The 18,879-nt window shown below is 52.2% G+C and overlaps 1 protein-coding gene across 1 annotated transcript in view; it reads right to left on the reverse strand.

The window, feature by feature from the left end:
* Nucleotides 1–12,786, reverse strand: part of Ccdc63 (coiled-coil domain containing 63) — a 31,344-nt gene extending 18,558 nt beyond the window's left edge. The window contains exons 1-4 of the mRNA XM_078039172.1: nt 12,057–12,786; nt 6,186–6,282; nt 5,613–5,782; nt 2,892–3,081 (exon numbers count right to left, since the gene is read on the reverse strand). Coding sequence (XP_077895298.1) covers nt 2,892–3,081; nt 5,613–5,782; nt 6,186–6,194 — 369 coding nt within the window. The 5' untranslated portion in view covers nt 6,195–6,282; nt 12,057–12,786. The remainder of the gene's footprint in view (nt 1–2,891; nt 3,082–5,612; nt 5,783–6,185; nt 6,283–12,056) is intronic.
* Between the last annotated feature and the right edge of the window lie 6,093 nt (nt 12,787–18,879).

The following is an 18,879-nucleotide window of genomic DNA, read 5'->3' on the forward strand; positions in this document are numbered from 1 at the left end:
ACTTCCACCCTCTGTTAGACATGGGCACAGCCAGGTGCAGTGTGCTAGGTCTACACCCAGACAAAGATCCTCATTCTCCACCCACCTGTCAGCCCCACTAAGAAGGAGCAGCTTGACCAGAGTCCCAGGAGTCCCCAGGCTAGCCTGAAAATGTCCTCTGAAGAAAAGTGCCCTTCGAGACAGGCGAGGACCAGGTCCTAACTGTATCAGGGGCACTTTGTCTTCTGGGGTTTGGGCTGTGACTAAGAGGTGAGGCTTTCTGGGGAGAACCTGGTGTGTAAAGAAAGCAAGGAAATAAGGGGTCACCACCATTTAATCATCCCTTCAGAGTGAGAAGTTTGTCTAGAGGCAGCTGCTGGAATTCACCTTGGAGGATGGTCTGAAGCCCAGCTCCTGTTCTGGGTTTGAGGGGTCCTCGGTGAAGGAGGCTTTGGTGCCTCGGGGTGAGTGACAGAGCTTGTCACCCACACTTTAGTCTGCCTCTGGCTGGGGTCAGAGACCCCTGAGCCAAGATTAGGCTGCTGAATTCTGGAAGCAGTTGTGTCAGGGGTACTGTGTCAGCACCCCTGAGTTTCAATGCCCTTCATTTGTCCCCACACCTTCATGAAGTCTCTAGGGCACAGTCCCAGCTGTCACTTTGAGACACAGAAAGATAAATCTATTGCCTGCAGTCGAAAGCTATGGCCAGGTGAAATAGCAATGTGAGCCAACTAAAAGACAACACATCCTGGGTTTCAGGGGGGAAAAAAACAATAACACAGAGTAGTTGCATACCTGTAATCCCAGCCACTCAGGAGGCCGAGGCAGGAGGATCGAAAGTTAAAGGCCAGCCTCAGCAACTTAACCAAGCCCTAAGCAACTTAGACCCTGTCTCAAAATAAAAAGGGCTGGGGATGTAGTTCAGTGGTAGAGCAACTCTGGGTTCAGTCAGTCTCATCCCCCTCAAAATAAAACAGGCTGGCAGAGTGCTGAATTGTGCATCTGGAATACTTCCTCAAAGACCTGTGTGTTATAAGGCTTGTTCCCCCAGAGAGGTGCTATTAGGAGCTGTGCCACCTTTAAGAGGTGGGGCCTAGAGAGAGGTCTGCAGGTCAAGGGGGCGTGTCCTGAGGGGGCGTGTCCCTTCCTCTCCTTTTGCTCCCTGGCTCACCACCATGAAGTGCTGCCTCCACACCCTGACATCGCTGCTCTGAAGGGATGCTGCCCTCTTCATTCACCCTAGAGAATGACAAGCCAGTCTTAGAAGTGAGCCTGGGAGGGCAATCGGCTCAGCCCAAGGCTCCTGGCTCCTCCCAGCATCGCCAGAGCTGCTCCGGCCTTAGAGATACCAAAGGGGCCAGGATGGCGAACTTAATCAGGAGGAGCAGAGGCTGGTGGCTCTAGGGTGACCCTAGAGAATGACAAGCCAGTCTTGGAAGTGAGCCTGGGAGGGCAATGAGCGAGGTGCTCCCGGCAGGCTCAGTAGGGCCCTCTAGTGGGGAAAGATGAAATAGTGCCTGAGCTGGGACCTTAGATGAATAGGAGGTCACCAAGCACAGAGGATGGGAAGGGCACCTGGGCAGAGGAACCATCTGCAAAGGCCTGATGAGAAGGAGGGCACTGTGGACTCAAAGGACATGAGGACCGAACACCCAGGTGCGGGCAGGGGATGGGGAGGCAGGAGGGCCGCGGTGCAGCAAGGCCCAAGCCCACTAGAGCATTTGGCCTGACGGCAGAAGATCACTGTCTGAGGCAGAGAAAAGATGTAATGAGATCTTTTGGATTCATTCAACCAGTTAATATTTATTGAGAACTTGCCGTGTGCCAGACAGACAGGTGTGGGAGTGGGCATTACCACGGGGACAGAGAGGACATAGTCCTACCCTCATGGATCAGCCAGACTGATGAGACAGACATTAAGCCACCCTGTCTCAAGACAGAATGGCAACTGTGAAAAGAGCTTAGGAGGGAGGTGCCGTGGGTGCCTTTGAAGAGGGTAAGGGGCTGTGCAGCTTAAAATCTACTCCCTACCCTATTCCATGCCAGAGGCTGAGCTGCAAGGATCCAAGATGGCTCCCTGAGTAAGGATTGGAGGGTTAAACAGAGAGGAGTCAGGTCTTCCCTTCCTCAGGCTTGCTCCAGGTCCCACCCCACATGCCCCCTGTAGCTGTCCTGCAGACTCTCAATGTGCTCGCTCACACCCTTGAAAACAGCCCCGCCTAAACCCTGGCCCAATGCCTGCTACTGAGGGTGCTGCCTGCTCCCAGACAGCAGCCTAACCCGTAGAAGAAGATACACTGTACCCTGGAGAAAGGACACACAGAAGGCCTCCCAAGAGGACAATTGGGGTGGTGATGGGGGAGCATGTGCAAAGACCCTGAGGTGAGCCAGAAAGGTGGGCAGGGACTGGACCACTTCAATGCATAGTCAGGGACATGATCGTTAATGCCACCCAGTAAATCTTAACTCTTTGCCATGGGAGGGTGGCACTTCCTGGACACCTGTGTGGATGGGTAGAGTCACATGACTATCTTGAGCCAACAAGGCTCCAGGGCCAGTGTGAGGCCCTCCAGAACTCTCCTCTTCCCTGACGTAATACCTGGCAGTGTTCCAAATGGGTGCTGCCCGCCCCTGGCCACCCATGGTACATATGCAAGAGGCCTTCACTGTTTGAAGGCATGGAGCCTGGGGAAGGGTGGCTTTCGCCGCTGCAGCCTGACCCCACTGCCCCTGGTTGATGCCCCAAGGACGGGATTGTGGTGCCCTGGGATTAAGCCCAGAAACTAGGAGCCCCGAGGACACAAGGGTGGCAGCATTTAGGGGAAGTCAGGAGAAGGACAAAGAGTCAGTCTGCCTAAGGCATCCTGGGAATGCCCCCTCCCCTCCTGCTCTGGGTGACCTTTGAGTCGCACCTTCTCATCCAGCTCCACCAGCAACTCTTTCATGGACTTAATCATGGCCTCGTAGTCTTCCTTGGCCTGCAACAGGAAACGCAGCTCAAGGTAGTTTTTCTGATCCAGATCCAAGTTCTTCGAGGACTTCAGGAGACTCAAAACCAGAGTGATCTCATTCTGCTCTGCTTGCAGGGCCTGGATTTCCTTGCTGTTGGGAAAGCAGCCTGCGGTTAACCTGGAACCTCAGGAATTACCTTCAAGGAACATTCTAGACACTGTAGCTTGGGAGATATGTTTCCCACCTGGGTGGCCAAAGTCTCCCCTCCAGGTCTAGAGCCCTGATTGCCTGAGATCCAGTTTCTCTCCTTGGAGGGCTAGTGATTGACTAAGCTGACATGGTCTCTTCCTCTCCTTTCCTCTGTCTATGCTGAAGGAGGGCTGGAGCGGGGATGCAACTCAACAATGGGAAACCACACCAAGGCCGGGTTTTTGTGTTTTGCAGAACTACTGCCTCAATGTCTTTTGAGAGCCTGGGGAAATGCAGAATCTCAGGTCCCAACCTGGGACCTAGTGGATCAGATGCTCCTTGAGTGTTCTGCAGGCACATAGAAGTGTTGGAAGCAGGGCTCAGAATGCTAAAGAATGTTCTAGGGAAAGGCTTGGCAAACCTCATTCTATAAAAGGCCAAAGAGTGAATATTTTAGGCTTTGGGAGCCACGGGTCTCTCTTGAAAGCTCTGAATCCTCCCTACAGTGTAAAAGTGGCCATAGGCAATGCATAATCTAATAGGTATGGCTGTGTGCCAATAAAACTTTATTTACAGAGAGAGGCAGCCATCCAGATCTGAACCCTGGGCCATGGCCTGCCAACCACTGTCCTGTAGGACATTCTTTAAGGATAGGAATGTCCTCTATCTGCACCATCCAGGAACACCCATGAAGGCACATGTGGCCAGTGCACATGGGAAATGTGACTCCAGCAACCAAAGAACTCTGTTTTCGATTCTTTTAATCAGTTGCAACTTCAATAGCCACACATAGCTGGTGACCAGAGGACCTAGTCTTCTCAGCTTGCAACTGGACTTTCTCCCCTTCTTCATCCCCTCCTGGAAGGGGGTCTTCGTTAAGGTGGAGAGAAAAGAAAGACCTCTCCACCTGAATCAAGCGTTTGGTACGGTGGTTAAAGCTAAAGGAAGGGGGCTGGGGATATGGCTCAAGCGGTAGCACGCTCGCCTGGCATGCGTGCAGCCCGGGTTCGATCCTCAGCACCACATACAAACAAAGATGTTGTGTCTGCTGAAAAACTAAAATAAACAAATAAACTCTCTCTCTCTCTCTCTCTCTCTCTCTCTCTCTCTCTCTCTCTCTCTCCCCTCCTCTCTCTTAAAAAAAAAAAAAAAAGAGCTGGTTTCCAGTCTTACTTATAAAAAAAAAAAAGCTAAAGGAAGCTTTGTCGACAGTGCTCAGACTGGGTAAGAGAGTGAGGTGCCCCTAGATTTTAAAAGCGCTCCCTCTCAGGGTGGTTTAAGTGAGGGGTGGGCATTGGAAAGAGTGCCTGAGGGCCCTGCCCTTAGTCTGGCTCTATTTATAGGTGCTAACTGTAAAGAAACTAGACTCCCCACTCCTCCACCCCTCCCTTCAGTTCTACCAAAGTGAAACCAGATCAAATGGGGCGAAGTAGCCACGCCAGGAAGGAAGCATCTCTTGATGCCCACCAGGCGTCCACTGGGAGTCAGATGGCCAGGCACAGATGTGCAGGTTGTGGGCAGCACCACCCTGGAGAATGCCCACAAAGCATCACAGATGTGTTGATTACACTTTTCTAGGAGACACTTTTTCTTGTTCTAATAAAATCCCTATGTAATGACCATTTTTCCAACAGATGGCAGTAAAGTGTCTTGGGAAAGGATGCCTTTGAAAAATTCACCGAAATGTCCCATGTGGACCAGCCCCGGCCCTGATTTAAGTGAATCCAAGGGAAATCTAAGGAACCGTTTTCTCCATCCTTTGAACTTCACGCATCATCCAACAGTGAGATTTTCTAACAGTGAGCTTTCTGTAAACACTACGGATGTAGCTAAGGCATTAGATTCCCGCGGAGGCAATCTCAGAATTCCTGCTTCTGTTTGTTTATTCAACTCTAGGGAACACCTTTCTGTTGCCCAAAGAAATACACACACCGTTGTTTCTAGGGCAACCTAGTTTCATATATTCTATCGTGAAGTTCCCCTAAGGACACACAAATAGGGAAGGCCAAGGGTTTGCACAGCGCAAAGAACTCCAGGCGGGGCCCAGGGCAGGGATAGCCACGCCCACTTCTCTTCCCACGGCCCCTCCCCACTCAGCTGATTGGGCCAGGAGTAGACACCTGACCCAAGCGGAGCCAATCACACTTCCCCTCTCTCGTGGGCCTTTGGGACGGATTCCAGACTGTGGCCCTGGGTCACTGGCAAACTCAAGAGTTGGGGACAATCATTTTCTTCCAGCCAAGGATGAAATTCGGAGAGAGGACAGGAAAGAGAGACAGAGGCACCAGAAAGCCTCCTCTCGGGCCTTCCCTGAGGGTGGGCGCCCTGCTCCCCGGGGTCCCCGCGGCGCCCTGGACGCTGACAACACCCGCTTCCTGCTGAGGCCGCGTCCAGCGGGTTTCCCCTGGAAGTGGAGCCTTTCGACGAAGGTCTGGGTTCAGGAGAAGGTGAGCCCGCGAAGCCCAACCCCGCTGCCCTCCAAGGTCACTCACTGCTGGCTGGAGAGCTTCAGCTGGCTGCGGAAGTTGAAGGACTTGCGACTTTCCACCATTTTTCGGAACTGCAGCCTCAGCTGCCGAAGCTCGGCCTCCGCCAGCTGCTCCTTGGTCTTCTCGGAAAGTTCCGGAGGAGTTACCGAGGTTTTTCTCCTGTGCTTCTTCAACTGGTTGAGATGGTGCGGAGAGTAAGGGGTGAGGTGACCAGAAATGCCCGCACTGGGGCTCAAGGGAGGATGGCTGCCTGCACAGGGCTGGCCATGGCTGCCCACCCAGGACGAGGTGAATGCTCGTCTGCTACATGGAAAACCGGCCCTGGGTTGCCAGGATGGCAAGATGGCTCCTGTCAACACTGTGTACTCAAGAGGTTCCTTGCTATGTTGGGAAGAGGGTATTCTTGGGGGCCCTGGGTTCAAGTCCTAGCTCTGCCACCTTTTGTGACCTTGGGAGAAAGTCACTGGCTGTCTCTGAGCTTCCAGGCTCCCATCTAAAAAACGACAAAGAGCTAATACTTGTGAAGTGAGTGTACAGCAGAGTGCCCAACTGTCCCCAGGAGCTGCGGTTACCTACCACCGGCATCTTGAAGGAATTGAGCTTTTCCTCTGCTCAGACACTGGACCCACGGAGGTCAAACCCAGTGAGCACACCTCTTTGTCTCAGCAGTGTCCTGTTCACAGTGATAAAAGGAAGAGAACTTGTGAGCCACCCTGCTGGCGGTGCAGGACCAAGTGACACCTCCTCCCTTCCCCACTCTCCACAGTCCCGTCCCCCGCCCACAGCTTGGCACGTGAGAAGGAGGCAGATGGCTGCCCGGTTGTGAGAAGAGCCCCCCCTTTAAAGCAATGTTTGCCCGGAACTTGTTCCATTCAGAATGTATTATTAGGAGCTGGGCAGATGGTTCTGGCATGTCACTTACCCTTCTGCTCCTTGTGTTCCTAAAGAAAAGGGGGCAAAGTAGCACTGGGGTGGTGTGTCCCCTTATGGGGTCAAAACAAAATGTGCCCCAGCTACAACTGTGGGTGGACCCCCACCCCTTTAGAGCAGGAGCCAGTGGCACTGAGTGACATATTTATCAGGTCATCACTTGAACCTCACCTGGCCTACTCAGAGGAGGGGGCAACACTGACTCTCTAAGCCCTATGGGCTGTGAGACTCTCTGAGTCCCCAATTCCAGAATCAGGAGCTAGGTTCCTAAAGCAGAAATTCTAGTTTTTCCTCCCATAGAGGAGGGGTTCGAAATGTAGGGGATTAAAAAAGCACTGGTTGTGTGGTTCACCAGATCTCAGCTGAAATTCCTCCACAACCACTAATGAGCTTTGGGCAAGTCCTTTCAGTTCTGCAGAGCTTCTGTTTCATCATCTGCATAATGGGGAAAATTCTAGAAGCCACCTTGCAGGCCATTATGTGTAAGGCACTGTTCCTGGCACATAATACGTGTTCAGTAAATGGATTGTTCCATATGGTGAAGTGTGGTGGTGATTGTCTCCTGGGGTTTGCAGGGTTCAGCATTCCCTGTCTCCTGGTGAGGCCCTGAATTGCCTGTGAAAAGCCACACCCTCCCTCTCCCCTGTTCCTCAGGGGATCATTGCTTCCCACCAGTTTTAGGATTGGAACTATGACTCTATATTGACCAATCAGAATGCCAGATCCCTGCCCAATCTGCATAAGCCTAGCCATCTGGCCTAGTATTGGCTCAAGGGTGGTCAGGCGACTCCTGCTCCGCTAAGCAGAGTGTGTAGTGGAATTGAAGCTGGAACACTCAGAAGGGAGAGACTTGGCTTCTTCCCATACCTGAGCCTAGGAGAATGAGGTTAGGGATGACTGAGAGCCATCTTGCCTCTGCTGGGACATGAGAATAAAGCTAAAATGGAAAGAGACTGAATCTTGAAAACATCATTTAAGCCTCTGGATTTAGCCAAGCCTGAAGATGCCTCTGGGTTATGTCAATTACATGAATCAATGTTTTCCATTAAAGCAATCTGAGTTTTCTATCATTTGCCTCTGAGTGGTGAATCAGCCTTCAGGATGCTGTGGATAGGGGCTGGGGTTGTGGCTCAGTGGTAGAGCACTTGCCTAGCATTTGTGAGCACTGGGTTCGAGTCTCAGCACCTCATGTGAATAAATAAAGGGCCATCAACAACTAAAAAAAAAAATTAAAAAAAAAAGATGTTGTGGATAGGCTGGCGCGGTGGCACATGCCTGTAATCCCAGCCACTCAGGAGACTGAGGCAGGAGGATCACAAGTTTAAAGGCAACCGTGAGGCCCTGTCTCAAAATAAAAAATAAAAAGGTCTGGGAATGTGGCTCAGTGGCTAGGCAGCCCTGGGTTCAATTCCTGGTACCTAAATAAATAAATGATAAAAATAGAAAAAAAATAATTCTGTGAATGAAGCCCAGGATGAAGTAGAGGAAAGTCTCAACAGGGGAGAGGATTTTTAATTTGGATTTAGAAGAACGGACAGGAGCTCACCCAAGCAGAGAGGAAAAGTGCAGAGGGAATTCTGGGCCTAGAGAGCAGCCCAGGCAAAGGTGGAGATACAAGCGAATAAAAGGAGTGTTCAGAAGATGATCGATTCGGGAGTACAGATGGCCATAGAAGATGATCGATTCGGGAGTACAGATGGCCACAGCCAGTGGGGAGTGACAGGGTGACAGGCAAAAGATCAACCTGGAAACCCACTGTTCCTGGATGGCTGAACAGCCACCTCCCTGTCACTCAGAGTGGCCACCTGAGGTGGCTTCCAGCTACAGCTTATACTTTCCAGCTACTTGTACATCCAGGCACAGACATGTGATGAATTCTCACCAATGGGATGGAAGCAGTCAACTCCTGGACCATAACATAAAGAAATGCATGTGATTCTTCCATTCTCTCTTCCCCAATAGGAGTTTATGGGAGACTGAGCCACAAGACAGATTCCCAAATCAAATTATGGAAGAAGTCACCTGCCAACCATGAACACCCTCATTGGACTTCATTTGAATGAGAAAATAACTTCTGTGCACCATGCCAATGAAATGTGAAGATTCATTTGTTACAGCAGCTGGAATGACTTAAGCTAGCTAGAGTTAATATCTTTCTTCCTAACATAACTTTAATGTTGCCCCCCCTCCTCAGTGTATCAGAGGATGAACTGTGATTGGTTTCCAGTAATCATGGTAACTCCACCTCTCTTTATCAATGATTGGTTTAAAGATGGGCATGTGACCCAGCTCTGGCCAATGAGACATAAAGAGAAGTCTATTCCTATTCCTTTGTGACAAAACGGAACTTTGTCCGTGTTTCCCTCTCTTTCTTCTTTTTGGAAATTAGGGGGAAGGCACGATGCTCGGTGATCTGGCAACCATGCAATGACCATGAGAAGAAATATCATTGTAACGCTGAGGAGCACAAAGAAAATCTTGGTTCTTATTAACAAGCTTTGCTATTGCCCCTTGTTGGAACTGCCTCCAGGCTGCTTGTTAAGTAAAATAATAAGTGTCACTATTGTGAAGGCACCCTCATTGCGTAACTTGTTCATTACAGCCTAAAGCATTCCTAACTTACATGATCAGCTGCCTTGAAAATGACTTTCAGTCTGATAGGTAATGGGACAGAAGTGGATGGCAATGCAGGTTCTAGAAGGCTTGGGAGCTAACTGAATTTTGGTAATCATCATTAAAGGAAAATATCTAATGTGGGGACATTCCCACAGGCAGGAAGGCAAGGTAAGGGCAATGGCTCCGTGTCTCTACTGCCTCTGGTTGAGCCCTGGAAGGGGGCGCAAGCTGCAGCCGGATTTCCCTCACTGATAAGGTTTGGACAAAGGAAACCTTTCTTTCTAATGGGACCCCTTTCAACTCTGGGATTCTGTGCAGCTCAATTTCACCTTGTCCAGGGGCTCTCCTACATCCCAGGGCTCTTTGGATCCTAAGTGGTTCTGGGATGCACTGGTTGCAGAGCGGGACTGGGTGCACCTGCCTTTCACCGGCAGTGTGCTTTTGCCTCACTGGGCTCAGTTTCCTCATCTGTAGATGGGAGTACCCACACCCACGTGGGGTAGTGTTGAAGCCCTTAGCACAAGCCTGCTCACATGATGGATGAATGGTGCTTGTCTGACAGGATTATCCAGTGCCTGTTCCTGAGATCACTGGCTGTGCTGGGTATTATTCCCTGGGAGCTAGAGCTCTCTTTGTTGAGACACACATGCATACCCAGAGCCAGGCTCCTCCAGACTACTGGCTTCTCTTCAGCTTCCAGAGGCCAGCACAATCCTCCCCTTCTGAAGATAGGATTGCTCTCTGGGGATAGGTCCTCCCTCAGCCTCATAGCTGGGCCTTTGGAGGATGCCCCAGGTGTCCTGGTCCCTGTCTTACCACCCTCTCATTCAGAGTTCTCAAACTCACAGTTCAAGAATCTAATCCAACCAGCCTTCAAGAGTTTCAGAACATGAATGGGCGGCGCCTTCTCTCCTGGCCACAAGCCCCACTCTGCGCTGCTGCCTAAATGTGCCCTGCACTTCCCACAAGTCCTGTAATTGCTATTCCTGGGAGGAACCAAAGCCGGCCCACTTCTGGGGAGCAGAAAGTGCCAAGAAGTCAGAGCCTGGTCAGGCCACATCAGGCCATAGTCCCCTGGCGAGCACCTGGTGAGCTCTTGGCAAATACCAGGTTTGAATGGATGGCATTCCCTCCAGGCTAGCTGAGGAAGGGTAGGCCGGCCCCTCCTCTGCTTCCCAATTCTAACAATCTGACTTTAAAGGATAAGCCAGGCCTGTGGAGGGTCCTGCAGGGACCCTGTCAGGCTCCTGTGTGGATTAGACTGAGCCCCGGCTGCGCAACTCAGGAATTGAACCTGCACCTTGGGGACCAGCTAAACCGGGGTGCAGAAAAACACACCATTAAAATAATAATAATGAGGATCGTTATGGAAGGAAAATGGAAATGCGTCGGACGTTTTAGGAGTTCTTTACACACTGCAATTTACCTAAGTCTGCTGGGGAACAGGCAGCTTTCCAGGCTCAGGGCCCCTAGGTCCGCACCGGTGGCGGGCGGCCGCAGTGCTGCTTTCGCCCGGCAGGCGGCGCTGCGGCGCGGCGGGGCGGGGCACTCACCGGCCGCGGGTCCCGCGACGCGAGCGCTTGCTGCACAGCGGCGCTGCGCCACCCGGCCCGGCCCGGAGCGCGGGCGCCTCGGCCCAGAGCGCGCGCCCTTGTGACGCGCACAGTCGGCATTCTGCCTGGAAGGCGCTGCGGGGCGCGCCCCCCGGCCCGACCTGCAGCTGCAGCGAGAGAGAGGGACCGGGGACACGCTCCTCCGCGACCTGCGGCGACCCCTTGCCAGGCGAGTAACGCCCAGACGGGCCCTCCTGGCCCGGAGTGTCCTCGTGCAACCACCAGCGCTCTTCTCAGTCCTAGGCCACTCTTACTGAGGATCCCGGTCCCCGGCCACGCGACTCTCCATTCGCGGTCTTCTTATCCGCGCGCTCTCAGCGACCCTGCCAGGTACCAACTTCACGCGCAGTTAACCTAGCCCTGATCCCGCTACTCTGCAAGAAAATTAAAAATCGATTGTAAAGAAAGAACTTCACCAGTGATTGGGAGTCTGCCGGTTGTTTTCCTTTGGGACCACTCCTCTCCTGCCCCTTGTGACCATGACACAGGAAACCCCGGTCAAGGGTGAGTCAAGGTCAAGGGCGACTAATCCTGAGCATTTCACTGTGCTAGCAGTTTGAAAGTTTAAAGATGAACGCTTTTCATACAATTGGCCCCAAAACACTTCCTCTGGGGCTAAATTCAATAATGACAGCGCTGCCAGGTATTAATGGAGGGTCCCGGTTTCCTAGGGCACTTTTGGGTCTGTGTGACTTCCACTTCACCTACCAGCCCCCTGAGTGAATTGTAGCTGGGCCATACTAAGGGTTTCCACTCTCTTGTCCCTAAACTCCTAGGACAGGATGCATTTTGGTTTCAGAAACGTCATACAGCACACATCAGGTGACCCTGATGTTGCTGGCAGCCATGTTGTTACCATGAGGGATGTTAGTGTGACAGTGTGGGTATAGGGTTTTGGATCAAGCACACAAATGATTCTGCAAGGAGACCTATGAATACTTACACCAAGTGGGATAAATAAAGATCACCAACAGCCCTCTGTCAGGCTTTGCCTCTAAATGAGGATACAAGGTGTCATGGACACATGTTACCATCATTTTATAAATGAGAAGACTGAAGCTTGGAGAAAACAGCATGGCAGTTAGTGGAGCAGCAGGATTTTTTTTTTTTTTTTTAATTTCTTAGTTCTTGGCGGACACAACATCTTTGTTGGTATGTGGTGCTGAGGATCGAACCCCAGCCGCATGCAGGCTAGACGAGCGCGCTACCGCCTGAGCCACATTCCCGGCCCGAGCAGCAGGATTTGAACCCAGGGTCGCCTATCTCTAAAGCCCCTTGCTTTACTCACCACCACGCTGGGTGAGCTGCAGCCCCCAGGTGAGCGGCCCTCTGAGGGCTGGTCTCTGCCGTCTCTGGTGCATGCAGAGCAGCTCCGACCCCCGTTGCCTGCGTGTGATGCACGTATTTCAAGTGTCAACGCCTGAAAGATGATGAAGTTCAGTTAGGTTCAGGAACTGTTAAAAATAGGCCTTCCTCAGAGGAATTCACGCTCCGTGACTTCATGGGTTCAGATCTCAGCCCCCCTGCCGGGGAGAGTACAAGGCTTTTTAAATGAGAACATGCCAGAATCCATTCTGCCAAAGGGATCTTTAGCTCCATCAGCGGGGCCTGGAGCAGAATGAGATGCCAGCTTGCCAGAGCGGTGCGCCAATGGCGAGAAACGTTGGCAAGAGCAGAAGCCTCAGAATGGAAGGGAAATTAGCCAGGCTGCAGAGGGCCAGGCAGAGGCATCTGGGCGCAGACCAGGAAACCGACGCCTCTCTGGCTACCAGGACCAGGAACCCACGCAGAACAACTCGAGATGATGCTTTCAATCTCCCCAGCCCCTCTTCTCCCTTCTTCCTTTCCTAGCACACTCGGATTGGTTCAGGTCACTGTCCCCCTCCCATGGAACCTGTGTGCCCAGGAGCTAATTCCAGCCCACAGCTCCAGCCCCAACTCCATTGGCCAACAGCCATTCCATCTCCTTGCTCATGATTGGACCAAAGACCTAAGCATAAGCCAATCAGGGCATGGTTTTCTGCGGGAGACTACAACTGATCCAGGGAGATGCACATAACTGAAGGTGGCCTAATTCAACAAGAAAGGTTGGTCCAGGATTGGAAGGAGATGCTTTTCTGGCTCCATGGAAGTCTGTGACTGCTGTTGTTGCTGGCAGCCCTCTTGTAACCATGAGGGAAGCCAGTGAGTGATCGAAGCCAACATATAATGGAGGAATGTGCTTAGAGAGAATTACAGAACAATGTATTTAGAATCCTGATCATACCAGGCCTCAGACCACATATCTCTGCACTTCTTGTTATGAGAATTACTAAGTTTTCTTCTCGGTTAAGACAGAATGGATTATGTTTTCTTCTTCTTGCAGCCAAAACCATGGTGAAGTTTATGGATTCTAGGGTTCTATCTGGTAAGCAGGAGCAGGTTCCCATGAGCAGCAAGAACCAAGAACTAGAAAACTGAAACCAAAGCAGCTCCTCCCTCAAATTCTCTCCACCTGGCCTCTTTTTAAAAAGATTATCTTCTCTGCCTTCCCCTCTCCCTCCCAGCTTTCTCCTTATGAGTTCCATTCTGGAGCCCAGTTTATTAAAAAAAAAATCAATACTTTAATCATGACTTCTCAGGAAAGAGAATACAATTGTCCCAGCCTAGATTTTACATTGGCCCAATCATGTGGGGCCAGCAGCCATGGTCAGGTGGCACAAATGCCGCCCTCCTCCAGGAATGTGAAAATAATTTTCAGAAAAGATGGCATGGGTGGACGAGCACTGTGTAGAAGAGAGGACACTGTAGTCCTCCCTCAGTTGCTGATGTGCTGTGTGCCCTTAGAAAATTGGTAAAACTCTCTGAGCCCCAATTTTTCAAGTCTGCCAGGACCAAGTTGGGAACTTTAAAGCCTGCAAAGATGGCGAAATATGTCATCCCATCTACTGAGGTAGGTGGAAGAAATAAAAAGGCAGAATGGAGCCAGGTGCAGTGGTGCACACCTGTCATCCCAGTGGCTCGGAGGCTGAGGCAGGAGGATCTCAAGCTCAAAGCCAGCCTCAGCAACAGCAAAGCACTAAGCAACTCAGTGAGACCCTGTCTCTAAGTAAAATACAAAATAGGGCTGGGGATGTGGCTCAGGGGTCAAGTGGTCAATCCCCTCCACACCCCCCCCCCAAAAAAAAAGAACATAGACAAAAGGAAGGATGAGGAGACTGTAAATTTAATCCAAAGGCCTGGTCCTCATACCCTCACTCTCCAGATCAGTTTTTCTTCCGGGACTGTCACTCCCCAAACCAGTTCTTCTCCTCATCCTGTCACCCCTAGATTTCTGGAAACCTGCAAATCTTCACTCAAAATCTTAAAGCTACTGAAAATTTGCCACTCATCCTGGGTGGAGGTCCCTCTCCTGGGGAAATCCTTGGAGCACCTCGGTGATACTATGTCATTCCAAATAAAAGCCACACTGATCTATTCTATTTATTACATAAATGTCAGGCAGTCCGACTGGATTCTGACTTCTGCCACCTTGTTGGATAATGAGATGACCAATCATTTTAAACAGATAAAGACAGAAAACCAACTCCAGCGTCCCACTTCGCAGGGCCTTCCTGAAGGGGCCACCCTCCAAGTTCCTGGCCGTGATGTCACTCAGTCCTCCCTCCTGCTGCGGCTGATTGGATGACAGGAGGAGGTCTCACCAGGTTGGGCCCATCAGAGCTTCTTTCCCTGGAAATGGAATTGAACACAGAACAGCCCCCAGGGCAGCAAAGGACTGAGGAGCAGGTGGTGAGGTGTCTCGCACTGGGGCTGAGAGACTGTGGGGTCAGGGCCAGGGTCACCATTTCCCACCCAGTGCCACCAGACCTCTGCATCCTGGGATTCAACCAACTGGGGATGGAGAACGTTCTAGAAAAGAACGTTCCTGCCTGTACTGAGTGTGCACAGGCTTTTTCTTACCATCATTCCCTAAACAAGGCAGTGTGACCCGTGTATTAGGTCTTGGGGTTAATCAAGAGGATTGCGAGGGCACATGCACACATACTGTTTCCTGGGAAGGACTTGAGCATCACGGATTTTGCTATTTGATGGAGGAGGGGTGCCTCGAATCCATCCCTCAAGGAACACTGAAGGGCGACAGAATGCCCCACTGTGGCCACAAGGGCTGACCATGCTCAAAACTCTTCCCTGGTGTCTTCCTTGCTAATAGTGCCCTGAGTCACGTTCAGGCTGAGTGGAGGACGCTGAATCACATAGATCTGAAGGTCCCAAAGAGGCCAGCAGAGCTCCCGAGGGTCAAAGAGACAAGAGAGGAATTCCGTCCATAGGTCTGGGGACAGCGGCACTGGCCAAACGTCTAGTGCTCAGAGTCCAGGGCATAAACTGAAGGGCCTGGGGATTTGAGTTCTGATCCTGCCACACAGTCACCAAAAACCCCCCAGGTAATCCACGGACTGGCTACCCAGTTGCCTTCAGTAGGCTGCGTGTCCACCTCGCCCAGCACAGAGGATTCTGTGGCTTATGACCAAGAACTGTCAGGCCCAGAGGCGGGAATTCTCAGCACTTAGTTTCAGATCCTTCCCCAGGAGGATCTAGACCTGGGCCCCTCTTGGCCTCTCTCCCAGTGAAAGCTCAAGTCACCCTTTTTAACCTTGGTGACAGACTTCCCAGATGAGCACGGAGAAGGGTCGTGCATCCTTCAGAAAGCGTTTTGGGAGCTATAAAAAATGTTTAAGCCATTCCACTCAGAACACCTAAACCTGGAGATTCTTCCTAGATAAGGCAGAGGGTATGCAGAGATATCCTTGCAACGTGATCTCTCCTGCGGCAAGGGGGAAAGTACAGCCAAGGACATGGACACGTGGAATGCAAAGGCCAGACCCCTAACAGCTCGTGCTGAAGATGCCCTTTATGTACCAGCACCAAATCAGGGAAAACTCATGTTTTTAGAAGTCAGAATCTAGGTTTCCTGGGAGAGGAGGGTGGAGAAGGGAGACAGGAAACCAGGCCTCCCAGGGAGGGCGAAGCCTCCGTGTCTTAGCCGGGTTGCATGGATCAAGTTCACCTGTGACCGTCCCGTCCCAGTGCATGTCACACTTGAATTAAAAAGTTTCCCGAAGAGATGTACAAGAAGACAATTTTCAAACTGAAGGGTGGCACCTCACTGTGGACTCCCTGGCCTCCTGGCTTCCAGCCAGGTTTGGCTGATGGGAGGGCCCGCAGGAGACCCCAGCGGGCAGCGGGGTGGACGTGGCTTTCCAAGTCCTCTTTGCTTTGGTCTCATGCTTCTGCAGGTCATCACGACGTCCACAGCTTCCTGCCACATGACCCTCTCCCCATGCCACCCCTCCCTGGCCTTCAGTCACCCGGGCCCTTCTGTATGGGGCAATGGTGGCCCTCAGTGCCCTGACCTCCCGGCTCTGTTCCCCGAGCCCTGCCCACGCTGAGAGAAGGCCCTTCTTTAATGTCTCTTGACCAGTCGCGTCAGGTTCCATTTCCTGCTGGGCCCCCTGACCATCACAGCCCCTCCTCACCTTCCCTTGTGACAGCAAGTGACCTTCTTGGGCTCCACGCTGCAGACATTCTGCCCTGAGGACAGCGCTGGGAGCCAGCCCGGGCACGGGGCCAGCATTCATTTCAATTTAGCACCAGGAGCCACGCCAGCTGCTCCCGTCTGTGGGAAAATGTCGAGAACTGGGCCTCCCCCTGCCCATTTGTACCATCATCTTCTGCCTGTCACCCCCTCCCAGGTGGGGGTCAGGAAGGGCCCACAGGCTGGGCGAGGGCAGCGGGCAAGGGAGACCCTGGGTGCATCGTCAATCCAAGGATGCCAGGAACCAACAGACACTTGACCGGAGGTGCCATCGGATCCTGGTGTCCTCCTCCGTGTCCTTGACCCTAACCAGTCCCATGCACCAGCACACCCTGCTGTGGACACAGAATTGGGCCCCTGTGCCACCTGCCCTGCACGGAGACAGGCTCCTGGAAGGTCCTCTTCCTAGCCACCTGCATGTGTGCTGAGGTGCAGGGCCAGCTCCTGTCCTGTGCCCTGGGACACGCTCTGAGCCGCCCTGTGCACTTCGAGCTCCACAGGGCCGGGTTGAGGTGACCTGAACCTGGACCCTGGCTGCTTCCTTTCCTCCTTGACGGTTTCCTCCGGGGGCTTTTTCTGAGCGAATCTCTTGTATCTGCAGCTGTGGCTTACGGTCTCCTTCAGGGCTTCTAAGACAGCCCCCTAAGAAGGGCTGAGTCGGGTGGCACGCAGGCTGCCCTTCTTTTGCCATTACCCCACTTCCTTCTTTTGCCATTACCCCACTTCCTTCTGAACTGTGGGTGTGATGGCTGGAGCTCTGGCTAACCATGATGTACACAAGGCCTTCTGTGTGAGAAAAACATAGAGCCCTAACTCTCCCAGCCTCTCCTCCTGATTGTAGACGTAGCGGCCTTCGTAACTATTCAGGAGTTAGGCCAAGAGAGCTCTGTGGCCTTTCTCACTGCAGGGAATTTCTCCCTTGAATATCTTCTTCCCTGGGTCATAAACCCTTTGTGCCCCTATAACTTTCTGCTCCACAGCAACCTTAAACATCTCTCCTCCATAATATAATGATGGTAATAATTAAAAAAAAAAAAAGTAACGTTTGTTGAACAATTACTATGTTCCAGGCACTGTCTCAGTGCCTTCACACAACAATTCACTTAAACCTCAGGGTGGGCATTCACACCCCCATTTTACAGATGAGGTGACTGAGTCCTTACTTCTCATTCTCCTGGACCCCTCATAGGTCAGACTCCACCAGGTTTGTCTCCTCATCCTCCTGGGCCAGGGAGCCCTGGGGGAGAAGGGAGGGCTCCCTCCAGACTAAAATGTCCCACCTAGGTGGTCTCCTCAATACAAAAGCCATTTTCACCCTGACACAGATTCTTCCATATGTCTTAGGCCACCAGTTCAAATCAGAGGCAAACTGGAAACACACCATCTAGTCCTTGTTTTGTTTTAAAAAAGTGAAGCGTTGAAGTTGTTTCTCTTGATAAATGAGATGCTCCCAGCCCTCCGTGGTCATGGCTCTGAGGGAAGGGGCCACTTCTCTACTCCATGGGCCTTCTGGAGTGCACCCGGGGGTGCCTAACTCATTTCCACGGGGTCTCCCACCTGTAGGGTGCTGTGCCGGGTGCAGTGGTAGAGGTTTCAGCCTCAGGACCAGGCTCTGGAGTCAGGAAGGCTGTGAGGGCTTGGGCAAGGCACTTAACCTCTCTGGGCCACACGGACCCCATCAGCAAGGGGACCTGCGCTAGCTGCTTGCCTCTCCCCAGCTGCTCTGCTGCAGCCCAGGGTGCCTGGTCCAGGGTGTGGGTTTTTCTGATCTAAGCAGAGCCTCCAGGAAAACGAGGCACAAAGAGAGGGCTGTATGGGGCTCTCTGGAAAAGGAGGGGACCCCGAGCAGAGAACTGCCCGCCTTCACTTCCTGGTGGCGGGTGATCTCCAAAGATGGCCACCAAGACCAGCCCTGGGCTTCACGACCCCACAGAAGGACTCAGTAACGTCCCTCCAAGGGGCAGCCAGCCTTGGCCCTGGTTTATCAAGGTGACAGGACACAGATTAAGGGCAGCAAAGGTCAAAGTCACAGGGGTCAGAGTCTAGGAGAGACCAAGAGTGAGCCTAGCTGCCCCCTAGACACTGCTTTATCCTCACAGCGACGATGTGTGACAGCAGGAAGTTCTGCCAATCAGGAAGACACGCCCAAGCCGTGGAGTCCGGGGTCTCTCTTGGGGGTCAGTCACATAGGCATGGTTGACCACCACGTGTCCAATCTTAGTTACTCAGTCTTCAACCCTCCAAGGTCAAGTTCAAGCGTAGCCCACAGACACATGACCACCACCAGGCATCATCAGGTAAACCACTGGGTGTGGCCCAGGGACAAAGGTACTCAAGAGGTGGGACATTCTGAGGACTTAGAAGTTATCTCGCAGGGGTCAAGCAAGGGCCAGCTCCTTCTCGGGAACAAGAAGGGTTTGGACAACGTCCACTTGATGAGTTAAACCTTAACCACAGCCTGCAGCTCTACACACCAAGAGGTGGACTCATCTCCTCCCTTGATCGGAGTGGCCTTGTGACTTGCTTTGACCAAGGA

Source organism: Ictidomys tridecemlineatus, chromosome 2 (genome assembly GCF_052094955.1).
Source record: "Ictidomys tridecemlineatus isolate mIctTri1 chromosome 2, mIctTri1.hap1, whole genome shotgun sequence".
NCBI lineage: Eukaryota > Metazoa > Chordata > Mammalia > Rodentia > Sciuridae > Ictidomys > Ictidomys tridecemlineatus.